The 15,641-nt window shown below is 36.1% G+C and overlaps 1 protein-coding gene and 1 pseudogene across 21 annotated transcripts in view; both read right to left on the bottom strand.

Annotated features, from left to right (window-relative positions):
• LOC121921296 (sarcolemma associated protein) overlaps nt 1–15,641 on the bottom strand; it is a 44,632-nt gene that overhangs the window by 12,775 nt on the left and 16,216 nt on the right. For 4 of the 21 annotated variants that reach the window (XM_042449165.1, XM_042449178.1, XM_042449163.1 and 1 more), the window contains 3 exons: nt 14,500–14,550; nt 10,309–10,371; nt 4,424–4,483 (listed from right to left, as the gene is read on the bottom strand). The exons of 1 other annotated variant lie outside the window; for it this stretch is intronic. In XM_042449165.1, the coding sequence (XP_042305099.1) occupies nt 4,424–4,483; nt 10,309–10,371; nt 14,500–14,550 (174 nt within the window). The remainder of the gene's footprint in view (nt 1–4,423; nt 4,484–10,308; nt 10,372–14,499; nt 14,551–15,641) is intronic. 16 more of the 21 variants (XM_042449166.1, XM_042449164.1, XM_042449162.1 and 13 more) reach the window with 8 other exon arrangements.
• LOC121921300 lies at nt 8,446–9,483 on the bottom strand (annotated as a pseudogene).

The raw sequence follows: 15,641 nt of genomic DNA on the forward strand, positions 1-15,641 counted from the left end.
CTACTACTACTACTACTACTACTGGCCTGTGGAGAATATCTCTTTCTTGGGTAAACCACTTGAGGAGATGCTGGCTGTTCAGCATGTGCTGTAGTTCAGTAACTAGACAGCTTTTCAAAACAGCTTTTCATTCTATTTGGGTCACTGGGGGAGGGGGAATGACCTTCACTGGGAAAGCAACAGATTGTGTGTGTCCCTATTGTTTTTTGTTGGACCATAGAGTAGGTTTTGAAATGATAAAAATATAATGCCCTTCTGGATCAAATCACCAAGATGGAGATTTGAAGCATTTTGTTCAAAAGTCCTGCTCCTAACTAGATGACCTATTCCAGAGTGCAGTGACAGGATACTGTTGGTTTTGGTGCCATGGCACTTGTGCATTGGTCTTTCACAGGTCTCTATTTTATCCCCCCACTTCTTCATCTACATAAACCTACTGGCAGATGTTGTCCACAGGACTGGGTGAGATCAATATTCATTCACAAATATTTATGAATCAGTTACATCTGGGAAAGTTTGCTGAAACAAATGCATTTCAGTAGCTGTTGGAAAATCAAAATAATAAGTATCTTTGAAATTTGAACTGGGACAGAGTTCCAGACAGTAGGTGCAGTGACACTAAAAACCCTGTTCTGCACCATTCTGTCCTGCATCTCTGATATCTTCAGCACCAGCTGGAGACACAATGAACACAGCATCCCAACAAGGAGACAAATGATATTTTCAGTATCTTTCCTCAGATTGTTTAAGACTTTGTGAACAAACACAAAAACTTTAAACCTACACTACTTTTTAAAAAAGGTAATTAAACATTAAAGCAGTGGTTCTCAAACAGAGGGGTGGGAAAGAGCTGCTCAAGGGGTGTGTGAGACTTGGAGGCCCTGATCCCTCCTCCTTCTCCCCTTCTGCTTCCTAAACCTTTTTTGCCCTAGAAGAGAAGAAAAAGGCAAGAAGGGTGCTTGGGACCTCTGCCTGAAGAAGGAGACCCTTTTCCTTATGTGTTAAAGTATGAATATATTTGAATGTATGCATGAACAAAAATACATACACTAAACAATTTTTATGCATATATTACATCAAGCGAGGTGTGTGTGTGATGTCCAGATGTAGATGTAACAGGGGTCAAAAGGGTAAAACGTTTGAGAACCACTGCCTTAAAGCTTACAGATAGTCAGAGCAGTTCCCTCAACAAATGTGTAAACTGCTGGCCATAATCCACTACAGTCACCACTCACCAGCCTGGTTATGGCTTTCTTTTGTAGCTGAAGATTCTGGACAAACCTAAAGGGCAACCTGCTATAAAGTGCACTGAAGTAAACAGCAGTATAGATGACACATAGTTCTCTTCTTTTCAATCAAATCCAGAAAGAGATGTGCATAAGTCTTCCCATCGAAGTGGGACCTATTTATCTACTTGTATTTTATATACTTTCAAACTGCTAGCTTGGCAGAAGCTGGGATTAGTGATGGGAGCTCAACCCATCACGTGGCACTTGGGCCTCAGACTACCAACTTTCCAATATTCAGAATTGGCATCTTAACCACTAGCTTAGACCAATAACAAATTGGGAGAAGTCTAATAAAATATTGTTCAATCCAAAGAGAATTAAGGTCTTGTTGTTTAATGGCCTACTAGCCTAGGGCAGATGTACTCAACCAATTCAAAGATCATTTTTGGCCATACGATCATATCTGTAGCTTGGTGAATCTTTTTTTAAAAAAAAATTAAAGCTTTATTCTTATAGAAAGAGAAATACATAGCACATAATATGACGATGTATATCGGTATCACATTCCAATTTTCATAATTTATATTATATAATATAAACGTGTATAATATTTATCATATTACATATGATTACATGGTGAATCTTTTAGCTCCACAGCACTGAACATCCTTCACTTCTTTTAGTTGAAACCTGTACCAGCTGTCAAACTCCTTGGAGAGAAAATTATAGATACTTTAGTAAAATACAGGCCAGATTATTGTAATATGTTACATATGGAAGTGCCTTTATATAACTAGTATAAGGCATAGCAGCCAGATTGCTAAATACAATTGACTATACAGAACCAATGATGTCCACATTAAAAAAAAAAAAAGATGCCCTGGCTACCCTATTGTTTCTTGGATGGATTTTAATCTGGCTTTAATCTTTAAAACCCTGAAGAGATTCTATTAAAATCTAGGTAATGAAGGTGCCTACTAGTTCAAAGGACTTCCAATGCATATCACCATCTTTTCAGGAAGTGGATAGTTACCAGAAAAATGATGACAACATTTTTTAACTTCCCTTGGAGACATGTGTGCCTTTACTATTAAAAGCAAGTCTTGATTCTCCCTTATCTTTCAGGTTCTTCACAGTATCCATGATTCATTAATGGCTTTAATTGATCTGATACTTTAAATGATTTCAGTGTTGTTGTTTTCTGCTGCTTTTATTGGGGGTGGCAGGAGTGAATGCTAAAATGCTACCAGACTTCTTGATGGTTTACTGTCTTTAAAATATTAATCTGAACATGCTTTTTGCAGCAGTGTAATTCATATTACCCTATATGGACAAAGAAAAAACAAAGGAATGGCTTGTCTGTGAGGCATGGTGGTGAGTCATTTGAGACACAGGCATTAAAAACAGCAGTTTAATGCCACTGGGTTTCATTCTCTATTTATACCTACTCCACTTAGTAATTCTGACTTTAAGCTCTCTCTCTCTCTCTCTCTCTATATATATATATATATACACACACACACACACACACACACACACACACACACACACACGTGTTTGTATAAAAAGTAAAAAAAAAAGTGATGACTGCTCTTCAGTAGAAGATAAGGCATCCAGTTTTTTAGTACAGCTAAGTATAATGATAAGGACACAAAGACCTTTCAACATGTACTGGATGCCCCAAGGAGAATTTTACTTATGTTTTCTGGATATCAGATCCTCATGCTACATAGAGAAGATGTTTGAAACTGAGAGAAATGAGAAAGTAGTTTGTGATATGTCATAGCAATCTGCTGCTGATGAAAATTCAACAAGTCTACTTGGATGGGTAGTCTACTGTAGCTTTTAGATCTCAACCATTAAATTGTGTTTAATATTTTTGCACTTGGTTTTAGATTTCAAAGTCATTCTATGAAATATTTCATAGGAACCCACACAGACCGTCCTGGTAGGCAACTCCCAACAAAGGAGGTCAAAAATGTTATGGATCTCATACATTAAGGAGACAGCATATTTTGCTGAACCTTCTTAATGGAGCCACCAATTATTTCAATATAAGAATGATCACTTGTAATATTAAGCTTACAAAGCTACCCTACACTAAGTCAAGCTATGCATCCATGCAGTCTGACAACAGTTTTCCGAAGTCTCAGAAACTGATCTTTTCTGTCACTTGATTTATTTGTTTTTTAAATTGGTATGACATAGATATAATCTCACATCCTCTGTACAGACAATATGAACTGTTCTGCTGGTACCTTTCCTTGTAAAAATGCAGCTATTCGTGTTTACAGTTATTGTATTTGTCAGTTTTAATAACTGGATTCTACTAGATAACAAACTCACTTTTTATCAGGGAGGACTTTATAAATTTCCCTTATTTTTATATTATAACTTAATATTAAAGTCTTGAACTTTATATTATTTTACGTTTTATTTTAAAACATCATTTCTGGATCTTTTGAGGGTTGATGTAATGTATTACACATCAATGCAAAAATAACTCACCATTTTTCAAGATAATACTGGCATGTAAGCATTAAATTACACTTGCATTTATTGTCTGCATTCTTTTCCAAATATGGCATGCCGCCTGCACTTTGCACAAACGGAACACACAGAAAACCAGGTGCATACAGATTTTGAAAACTGTCACTGTCTAGAGATTTAAAATGAAAGCATTTATCTGTGACTAAAATAATTTGGTGAAATTATTAAGAATTCAATAAAGATATTCACAGGGTTCGGGGAAATTTTTACAAGACAAACACTATAACAGCAAAAATTAAAACCTTTAATAAAATATAGTTCACATGGGTGGGAAATGTTTACCAATAAGGGATTATTTATCCGAAGGGAATTTATTTGTAGGGGGAAATATTTGAACAGAACCTATTTCTGTATTAAGGCTGAAAATTTCAAAGCTGTACCTGTAATGTCAAAAGTACATGTTTGAAATCTTTCTCCATTCTTCCCCCCTCCCCCCGTCATGAAGGCTGGCATTGCTAAATACATAATTTGGAAGTAAGGAGTTAGATTTTTTTTTTCAGAAATGGGGAGCAAAAACAGTAAGGATTTAGTGTATTATATTCCTTCAAACATTCTTCACATTTAGAAGAAAACTCCAATGCCCAATCCAAGGATTCATTACATGCCTAAAAAATAAGTAAAATAAGTAAATTAAAAAGTCTAACCTTTTAGAATCTTTGTTTCATCCACTCTGGAAAGATGTCCTTCGTCTATGAGCTTGTCTGCTGAATAAAATATGAGTTACTATCCAAGCTGAAACTGTCCAAGCATTTCTTTGTACACGTCTCAATCTACATTCCATGACCAAATTTAAACAAGCAATTACCTCACACTTCTCTGTGCTTGTCTCAGTGAGATTTTTTTTTCTCCTAGTGCAATGAAGCAATTATACAAAACACAGCTTTAATTATTTATGCCAAAATTTTAATCTAATTTAACTTTTATTTAAAATATTGTGAAAGTTTTTGCAAACCAAAACCATTAAATGAAACACAGGGACATAAAAAGAAGCCCTGCTGGATCAGATCAAAGGTCTAGCTAGTCCTACATTCTGCTCCTACAGTAGCTAAAAAGATCCCTATAAGCAGGAGAAAGTACAACAGCACTATATATGTGCCCTAGCACCTAATATATAGAAACATACTGCTTCCAACAGTGTTTAACACCAATGACCGGTAGCCACTACCACTGCTTATGATCCACTGCATGATCACAAAGATTTACATGCTTATGTATTTTGAAGAAATTCCACAACAGAAGACTTTTAAAAACTTGTGTGAAATACAATTCACAAACACAAAACACAAAACAAATATATATACTCATCACTGAAAGTGTCTGAACAAAAAAAGGACATCTTTCCATAAACAATATTTACTACCTCTGATTTACCTATACTCCTTTCTGTATATTCCTTACTTCATTGTTTTAGGTGCTCAACAGAGATCTGCATTGTTCATTCAACACAATACACAGAGGTGCATTCCATTACAAATACCTAGTATCCACAAATGAGCCACATGATGAACAGTTCTGAAGACAGTACACAGAATGCTGGTACATCATCTAGCTCACACCAGTACAGAAATACTACTGTAGACATATCTTATACTTTTAAGAGACCAGTTATCTCTACAACTTTATTATTTTATTTAATATATGTCCCACCTTGCTCCTGACATGAGACCTAAGGCATCTAGCAAGATATACTGAAACAAAGTACAGCTACTTTTATCATATACCTCTACGGCACATTTACTTCAGTCCAACTATGGCTTCCCACTGTCTAAATTGAAGGGGGAAGAGTAGAACAAGATTCCTCTCCCATGTAGTTGGTAATAAGTTAGTAAATCAATACTAGACTTTTGATTCTTATTTTCTTGTAATGATCACTAGTATGACTAGCAAGTGGGAATGAAAGAAGGTTGGAACAAGATGTACAGTCTTGGTGGCCTCATGCTTTGTTAGCAAACTAATGAGACAGGGAAAACACACAATACAAGAATAGGCAGGAAAAGAAAATTAAGTTAACATGACAATCTGGACACATCAAACTAAGAGGCCAAATTAAACTATGAGGGGAAAGAACATACATAACAAGAAGAGCAGTGAACTGAGGTATGAGAGAAGAACAAGAGTAGCACAAGATAGATGTGGCAGTAAATGGGATGACTACACGCATTCTGTACTATCTTAAAGCCATAACCAATAACAATACGGTCAGGAAAATTTGAACATCTGTGGAAATAATTCACACAAAGTTCAACTATGTATTTTAGTTATTCAATATATTTTAATGATGTCCTCCTGTTGATGACTGTGGCATTACAGTCTGAATGTATGAACAACCTTCAAGAACAAATCTCAGCAAAAACTGTTTTCAATTAACATAGTTCATATGTCCATATGAAAGATGAATTGATCAGATGCATTTTACTACTTCTGATGAATGTTTCATGTATCTGAACAAGCACTAAGCTTTTTCATATGCATTTTTGCTAGACAGACTAACAGAAAGAAGGCTGAGCAAGACAACTGAACAAAACAAATGCCAAAACTTATGCTTAGAGATAAGAGGGCAGTGCAGTGCAAGCAGAAACTATTTAACCTAAGAAGTGACTTTAGGTATCTTATCATAAAATGGAGAGGCTAAGGAAAGCTAGGCCACATTTCATCTAAAGAGAAACTGATGCTTGATGTGTGTGTTATCCATCAATGATAAACCTTATCTATGTTTTCATGATAACCTTGTCTTTGTTTTCATGATAAACCTATGGTTCTCTTTTTTGTTTATCTTGATCAAAGCATTACATATAAACTCATTTATCTATTGTTTCATGCCAAGCCAATAGGTAATAAATAAGAAATACATCTTTCCTAAATTACCATTAGGCAACCTTGAGATCAAAGCACTGTCATGCATCTATCAAAGTAATGTAATACTGTTCACTGGTCCCATAGACTGAGGAAAACATGATGCAAGACCAGCCCATAATATAAGGTTCCTGAAACAGATCCATTTTGTCAACGAATGCACTAACAGGTTACTCAATCTGATGCTTCTCAAAAGTTAGAAAAGCAATTTTATTTTGTATTTTATCGCTTCAAGGATCACTTGCAGACTCTTACCAATTCTTTGTTTATTAACTAACTCCCCGAGGTTTCTTGAAATACCATAACAAAACAGTACCGGCCTAGCACAGTGATTAATTAGGAGCACAACTAATTGTTTTGTTTTTGCATATTACAGTCTGCCCTTCGCAGGGGCTAGGGGCACAATACCCTCACAAAAAGTGGAAAAACAGGAATATGCATGACCAGTGGTGCCCCAGGCCTGAAGTCATTCAGTGCGGGGTAGCAATGGCAGGGCCTCCCGTGCCTTCCCAGTTCACCTGCTCACTCAGGCAGCTGCTTGCCTAGAGCTGTCAGATGGGGGCTGGGCAAATGAGGCACCAGAAGGGAGAAGGAAAATGCAGGCACCCTTCCCAGCTGCTCTCTCCCAGGCTTTTCCCCTCAGGAAAAAGCTTGGGGTGGAGGAGGAGCACATAGCAACCTTCTCGGCTGCCCTGTTCTGGGCTTTTTCTCCAAGGAAAAAGCCTGGGACATAGGAAGAAGAGGAGAAGTACATGTGCACTCTTCCTGGCCATGTCGGAGGGAAACATGGTTACCTTTCAGACACAAACTCATGAATAATCAAATCCATGAAGGTTAAACCTACAAATCTGGAGGGCTGACTGTAGTTTATTTATTTACAGTACCCAAGGTCCAATGATCTATACTGGTACACATATCAACAGAATCAGAACTTTCTTCCACTTCCCATGCTGCACCAACAGTCTGTTTTGACAAAACCCTGCAGAGTAGACTATCAGGGTGCATATGACAGGGTGACTATCAAGAAGGGGAGGGGGTCATAACTCTGGCAGAAGCAGCAAGAGTACATGTTTGGACTCTGGCTAGCATTTTTTACCCCATTTTAATATATGAACAGCCTCAAAGAGACTTACAGTAAAACTAAAACTTAGCACATTAAAATAAAAAAGCAGTAGCCAGAAAAAAATAACACTGGAGTCACTATGGTTGGCATCACCTAGAGCAGTAACTCATGGGGTTACCTCCCCCATTGCCCTCTTCCTGTATCACACCATACAGAATCCTTAGTATATTTTTTTTTGCACTGATGTTACTCTTAAATTGTAATTCCTGTATATCACTGAAAGTAATGGTAATAGTTGTGACATAAACACCTAGTAAATTTAAAACATACCTTTATGTTACAATTTCATACACACAGCCTAAATGTATTTATATGGAATAGTGTCATGCAGTTAAAGTAAAAATCTGGTAAGATGTGATGTTTTTAAAGAATATAAAAAAAATTAATTTAATTTTTTTCAAAAAATTCAAAATGTGAGGCCTTTCCTTTCTCCTCCCACTGAGCTTTGCTCCACTCATACCATCTCTTTAGCATTTTAAAGAGATGTAGGTGAATGCCACACTCCTGCTAAAAGGCAGATGTCTGGGGAGCAGTGCTGTCACCCCCCCCCCCCTTAGTGTGTCACCTGGTGCAGCCCACATCTCCTGCACTCTCTAAGTGATACCCCTGACAAATAAAACGAGAAGGTAAAACATCACAAAACTATTAGAAGGGGTCCAGGTAGTCAAGATAGAAAAGTTTGGCTTGCTCTACACCTTGTATAGATTTCGTGAAAATTAGCAGTAGTGATTCTTCAAGGGGGTGAGCAATGCACTGGGGGTAATAAATGCCCAGTGAGCCACTAGGAAACTGTATTGGGCGTATACCAAAGCATAGCCATAATACAGTCTTACACATAACTTTCAGGCATCTGTTTTGTTGTTGGCATACATGAAAATATTCTGCAGCTTCCGGATGTGTAAATATGACAAAGCAAATATACACTTAAATTTTCACACTCTTACGTATGTTTTCTATATGCAGAAAAAGCTGTCTTATGTTAAGTTCGTTTCTTACCAACTGCCTACATGGTAAGCCCTTCTGCAAGACTATTATACTGAATGACAATCTAACTACAGATTTCTATATTTCAAACTTGTCTTTAATGCAGTTTTTAAAATAGAAATTTGATTTAATTATGTTTTAACATGTATGAAGAATTTTTAAATTGTATTGTGCTTTTAAAACGTATGCCACCTCGGATCCTGTCCTGGCAAAAAGGTAGGATATAAATTAAGTAAATAAATTGAAGTGATTCCTATGTGAAAAATCCATAGTTCTTAGTAATATTTTTTAAAAAGTTATTCTGAGTTTTTACTAAAGTAGATGAAAATCATTTAAGCATCCACAATAGTAACTTCAACTTCTCCAACAAATTCAGTACTGAGAGAAGTTATCTTCTTAACAATCTCTGAAAGACTGTGGAAATCGATGCACTTGTGAATATGCATCTGGAAATGATCCCATGTTTTGGAACCTTTGTCAAATGGTGTTTTCCTTGTAATAATTTGCAGAGCTTTGGTGGGCATGCAAATTGGTCCTTTACTTTTGAATTAAGCATCTTAGTACCACTGATCAGACCTGCACAGCAGACCTTTTCTAGAGACTTCACGTTATATGATTCTACGATTCTATAAGTTAATTCTGATTAAATGAATTGCTACCACAGGTACTTTCTCATTATCTTTAAATGCCATGGCTGCCCCCAGCTAAGCTTTCCTGACTGACTTACTCCTGGCTGAAGTGAGCAAGCGCACAAGGCTAACAGAACAGCCCCACTTACATTAAGAGAAGACGTTCTTAGCAATCGTAAGAAACTAGGATGAACTAGATTAGTGTGTATCTATTAGTATTAAAGAGCTAAAAATAAGAAGAAAAATCAAGGGCAAGGTAGATATTTACAGAGTTTTTTCTGTACAGTTGTTCTTAAAGAGAGAAGAACATTTGTACTGTTGTAATGGAAAATCCTGGAAGCCTTCAGTCAGTGTAACCATCTATCAATACTTTAGTTCAAGGATTAAAAAAAAAAATTCTCATAACTTATCAAAAAAATAAATAAATCCTTTTTAGAAAAATGAAATCACCAGTAGAAAATAAGTGAATAACAGAGCTGCAATGTCAGAGCTATATTACTGAATATAATGAAGGCAATTCTCTTTTAAGATTTTAAAAATGAAGGATAATGATCATCCAACTGTTTCAGTTAACAACGTAACGTTTATTTGGTAAACCTCATCCCACCAAAAAAAACAAAAAAAAAACCTTGAGACTTGGTCCCATGCTGGATCTACTAAAGCTACTTAAGGTTGCAAAATCATCATAGCTAACCTAAGTATTCAACTAGGTGTAGCTATTTACTGATACAGTAATACTAGCTATAATTAAAGTACAGTTGCTAACCTAGTAACATATATTAAAATACACTCAATTATAGTGATCTGTGACTTTGGAATCATTTTTAAAATTCTGTAGTTCTTATCATATCTCACAAAAATACCACTAGAACTGCATAGGTGATAGATGATGTTTTTTAAATAAACTTTTTAGTGAATGTGATGAATGCTGTGTACTCACTTTGGCACTCTATGAACTGATGAATAAAAGTGCAGTCCCCTCCACTCTTTGAAAGAAAGAGCTCTAGTAAAGAAAGAAAAACCTTTAAGTTCACATCTCCATCTTTTGAGCGCTCACAACAAAATTTATAAGCCTCCCAGAAACAGGGGAAGGGATGACTCCTTAAAAAAGGCATAAAAATAAAAATAGAGGATACAAAAAATATCCAAACAATAAACAATAGTGAAACATAGAATATTCTGAAGATATAAATATGAAAACTTATTAAACTTTATGATATACAACAATGCCTGTTAGTTATGTAGACATCTCACATATACCAAATGCAGACTGTGTCAACAGTCACTTTTTTTTTACAAGTTACCATTAGTTTAATGGGAGAAATGTGTTTTTGCCCCAATTCAGTTTTATGTGAGTAATGAGTAAATATTCCCTCCAAATTTTATTATTCCAAATTAATAGTACTTTCAACAAATCCAGTTCCCTATATTTGCTTGTTAGTTTGATTATAACTATTCTTCCTATTACCTAAAAAAAACCCTCAGAAAAAGAGTAACACTTTTTAAAAAATAAATGAACTAATAGATTAATAAATAATTCCAAATAAACTCCTTCAATGCAGCCTTTACATGATTAAGGAGAATGCTGATAAAGTCTGCTGGATACTATCATCTGTTTTATATAATATAGCACCAATTTCTCAAATGGCTTGTTTTCAATAATACCAAAATAGATGAATATAAGATGTAGTTGATCATATCTTCATCTCTCCATAATAATATCATGATTTACCTAGTATATTTTCTTAATACTGTATGGATTAAAATGTGTAGAGTAAGATTAAAGACAACTGGTGTAATGTTTTAAACAATGATGCTATCCAACTTTCTTCCCATTCATCTTCAAATATCAGTAGGCAATTCTCTTTTAAGATTTTTTCTTGAAAGGCATTGTATCTGTCATTTAAGAACTGTCATTTTAAATTTCAAAGGGGCTCCATGAACAAGATTATACCTCACTACAGGCTAAGAGGGGAAAATTCACTGATTTGTTATATTTGTATTCTACTCTTCTTTTCAAAAACCTGATTTGACATGGCATTTTAGAAACACAATAATCCCTTGAGGCCTGTTTTCTTTCTAAAATTACAGACTTTCTTAATGTTACCAATATGATTCATAGGTAAAATCTACTTTTCCATGTTCAACCGCATTCCAATGCATCACTTGCCAATTTACCACTCAGGCATCAACAAATACTGCCATTATATTTATGCTTTGAAAAGAAAAATAAGTTCATTTGAACAGGACTATCCACAACAGACAGGGATGAACAGAGATCTTCTAAAGCACCACTGCAAAGAGACTCATGGGTGCTTACTCTCTAAACTCTTTTCTTATGGTAGGGCAGCAGCAACCACCTTGAGAATTTGCCCTGAGGCAAAGCATTTATGTAACATCATGCCCAAAGCAGCCAGGAGGGCAGGTGGCACTGTGGAAGGAACTAAGAAACTGTAGGTGTAGGGCAGAATCCTGTAGGGAGTTGGTGAAATGGCACACAGCCAAAATTACAGAAAGTGTAATAAGAAGAGTGGGTGAAGTTTTGAAAGACAATTCTAGGATGAGATATGCTTCTTTTACACAGAAGTAGTAGCAATAGCCACTGTATCACAAGAGCTACATGAGAGAGCAGGACTGGGATAGCCTGCCTGCTTTTGCTCATGGAAGGATGATGGCCTCCGCTACTATCTGATGACACTGCTGAAACTGAAGTTAAAACAAGGCTGAGGAAAATACAATCAAGTTCAGGAAAAGGTTTGTTAGGAATTCCGAGTAGCAAGCAAAAGAAAGTTGCATGGCAAAAAGAGATCATGACAGTTAAACTGTGAAGAAAATATGGAAATTAGGTGACATTAAAAGAGAGCTGGGGCAAAGAGGGGGAAATATGAAGCTCATAAAACAAATAAAAGGCCAAGATGAGCTTCCTAGAAAGGCCTAAAGAACAAGAGTGCAATTATTGAGCCCCTATGATAAAAACAACTGCTTGAATTGGTGTGAATGTAATTTGGGAAAACAACCAAGATTTGTTTTGAAGTGAATATGCCTTATAAAAGCTGGAGAGACAACTAGAGGTTTTAAAATAATTCAACTCCTTACAGCTGGATAAATGTACAACATCATGCGATTTTGAATCCTGGCTTTGAATAGGAAACAAATTTGTTTGTAAACAAATATTTTCAAAGTATATGAATTCCCAAAGGCAAAGCTTGATTTTGCCAGTTTATATAGTGGACACCATTTTTCTGTGCCATTGTGGTTGAAAGGACTTGGGCATCTATGGATTTTGCTGTCCATGGGGAGTCCTGGAACCAAACCCCAGTGGATACCAAGGCCCCACGGTACTGACATTTTAACCACTGTGCCACCAGGGCCCCAGGAAGGGAGTTGGACTTTGATGGTCCTTGAGGTCTCTTCTGTTTCTGTGATGATTCAAACAAAACCTCCAGGAAAGGACTATTCAATGAGGCACAATTTGCCAATTCCAAGAAATACATATGTTTTCTGCTGAGATCAAAAAAGGTAGTGATTGTGACTTAAGGCACTCATGACTTTGGCCTTATTTATTTGGAAAGGAGGTAGTTTATCACAGGAAGGAAACTGCATGGCCTGCTAAGGCCTCAGGGAATCCCATCACCAAACCCTTGGCCCCACCCAAGATTTGGCTTAAAAATGGACTATCACACTCACAGAAGCCTCCAAGGGACCTAGCTATGTGCTATAATTTTTTTTTTGCCACACCCCCTCACCCACATACCACACACACAATCGCAAGTTACCCTTGGTTGCTTCTCATTTAAAAAAATAATAATAAAAGGAATAGTGAGAGTATGTAGAGTCAGGGTTATGTACAAAACAGGATTGGTGCAACCCACAGATCATAAAAAGTTGCCTACCCTGTTTGGTGGATTCGGAGCAGTCCATAAAAGTATCCTCTCACACTTTTGCATGCATTTAAGTTTCAGTTTTCCAAACATATTAATCATCATGTTTGTTATAATGGCTAACTCTGCCAAAATGAAATCTTATGATGCTTCCAGGATAACCAGGTTTCAGTAAGGTCCACAAAATGAGTATGGAGATAACCAGGAATAATTTAAATTATATCTACCAATTGCCACATAATATCAAACTGGGCAGAAGGAAGTAGGGAGAATGCAGATGTAGGAGAGGATGCACAGAATTCTGTGGCTCAACCCCTGAGACTTCAGTTCTAGCCTAATTCTCACATCTTTATTACAGCTGATGATGATAAGTCTTTTTGTTCCATTTTAAATTTATGTCTGGTCCATTAGGTGTGGCAGTGTAGCAATAAAAACTATAGAGAAAGCCCCAGGTGTCCAAGAGGCTTCTCTGGATTCCAGCAGGAGTTGCAACAATGTTTAAGAGAAAGAAGATTAATATTTTAAAAGAAAGAAGCTGCTATTAAAGTATTATCTAGACTAATGTTGAAGGACTATTTAGGAAAAAGTTAATGCTCAAAATCATGACATCACTAAAATTTTAATGGCAAGAACAATGTGCCACATTAGCAGACAGTTATATTAGTGTTAGTAGCCAATCAAATGAAAGGTTTTGAGGCCTGCGACATTATACTACACACCTAGCTGTGAGAAGTCCCACTGAACTGAATGGGACTTATCAACTGGAAATAAACTTCTATAGTCATCTTTATTCAGTTTTGAAGATATTACTAGCATCCCAAACAAAATGTTTTCAGTGTTTTGATATGTCTAATAGCAGGAATTTTACATGAATTTAAAAGAGACTACAGTCAGCATCAAAGTTAAAATGTAAATGTTACTGGGATTATTATCCTAAATTGTTGTGCAGGTATTATCTGCCTTTTATGTTGCAGTTACTTCCCTGCAATCTGACAAATTGTCATATTATGTAGGCATGATTCTGTTTATTAAGATTTCCTCTGTTGGTAGAGAAAAATTTCAAATCAGACCAGTGTCGCAATATGTAGACTTCGTTCACTAGATTCTTTAAATTTATAAGGAAACACCAATAGTTTTGTCTATAGTACTTTATTTCTTTTATGTTTTAGAATAAAAATGAGCAAAACTAATATGCTCAAAATTAAAAATACCACCAGAAGAAAAAATTGTTATTATTCAGGATACTCTACCTTTTTCTGTGCTTCCATTAATTTTAGGAATGAAGTCATCAACTTGTATGCCTAGAATTAACAAATGATATAAATTCTGAATATGTAAAATCTCAGCTTCCTGCATTGCTTAGAGCTGAATTGAAAGACCCACTGAACTTTGCTACCTCCATTTCCAGGTGGCAAAAGTGAGGTAGGCATTTAAGTTATTTCCAAGGGATAATTTCAATGATAGAAATGCACAATTTATTATGGTTCTCATTCCTTGCTACTGCTGGCCTTCCCTTCTCATAATGTCCCCAGATATGAGGGCAGTTCTAAGAGGCCACCTTCTTATTCTGCCTACCAGAATTATCTTCAGAGTAACAGTAACTCTGGGAGCATTCTGAGGAACTACACTGTGGGCTTAGAGGAACCAAGGTGGGGAAGGAAGAACCAGTAAACTGTGTGCTCCTATCCTTCAAATGTAAGAACAATTGCTTAATACCAAGTCAACAACTCATCCATCTAGCCCAATATTGTATTTTACATTGCCTGCCTACCAGCGGCTCTCGCTCAGAGTCCAAAGATAAGAGGTTTTTCCCAGGTCTATCTCAATAAGCAAAGGACTCAATTCAGACTTTTTGCATTCTTCAGTACTATTCTATGTTTTATCACTGTGCTACAATCATCTGCTGAGCTATTTTCCTACCAATCCCCAAAAGGAAAAAGCAGAGGCAATTACACCTTCCTCTTCTGCTGCAAATCTGAGCCAACTTTTTGAATGTCTGGCTAAGTTCTAGCATGCTTTTATCATCCAATTTACAGAAAACAAGAGAACAAAATTATGTCCTTAAAACAGATACGCTTACATATCAGATATGCCAATGCCAAGGTACAAACCGAAATCAAATGGCTAATGATGTAACGAAAAACCCCAGAAAAAGTAATACTGTGACTTTAAAAAATGCCTAAAGAAGTTCTTTCTGATAAAATACTATAAAAGCAGTGCCCTCTACTGGCATTTTCTTGCAGCCATTTATTAACTAGTTTATCAACTGTTCAGAAATTAAGCTACAGCAAGAGGAAAGTATATTTTTAGACATTCTTGCTCTGTATATAATCATTTAACTGTTTTGCTATTCTAAGAAAGGGATAAAAGTTAATCATTCAAAATCAGCATT

Source organism: Sceloporus undulatus, chromosome 2 (assembly GCF_019175285.1).
Source record: "Sceloporus undulatus isolate JIND9_A2432 ecotype Alabama chromosome 2, SceUnd_v1.1, whole genome shotgun sequence".
NCBI classification, from domain to species: Eukaryota; Metazoa; Chordata; class Lepidosauria; order Squamata; family Phrynosomatidae; genus Sceloporus; species Sceloporus undulatus.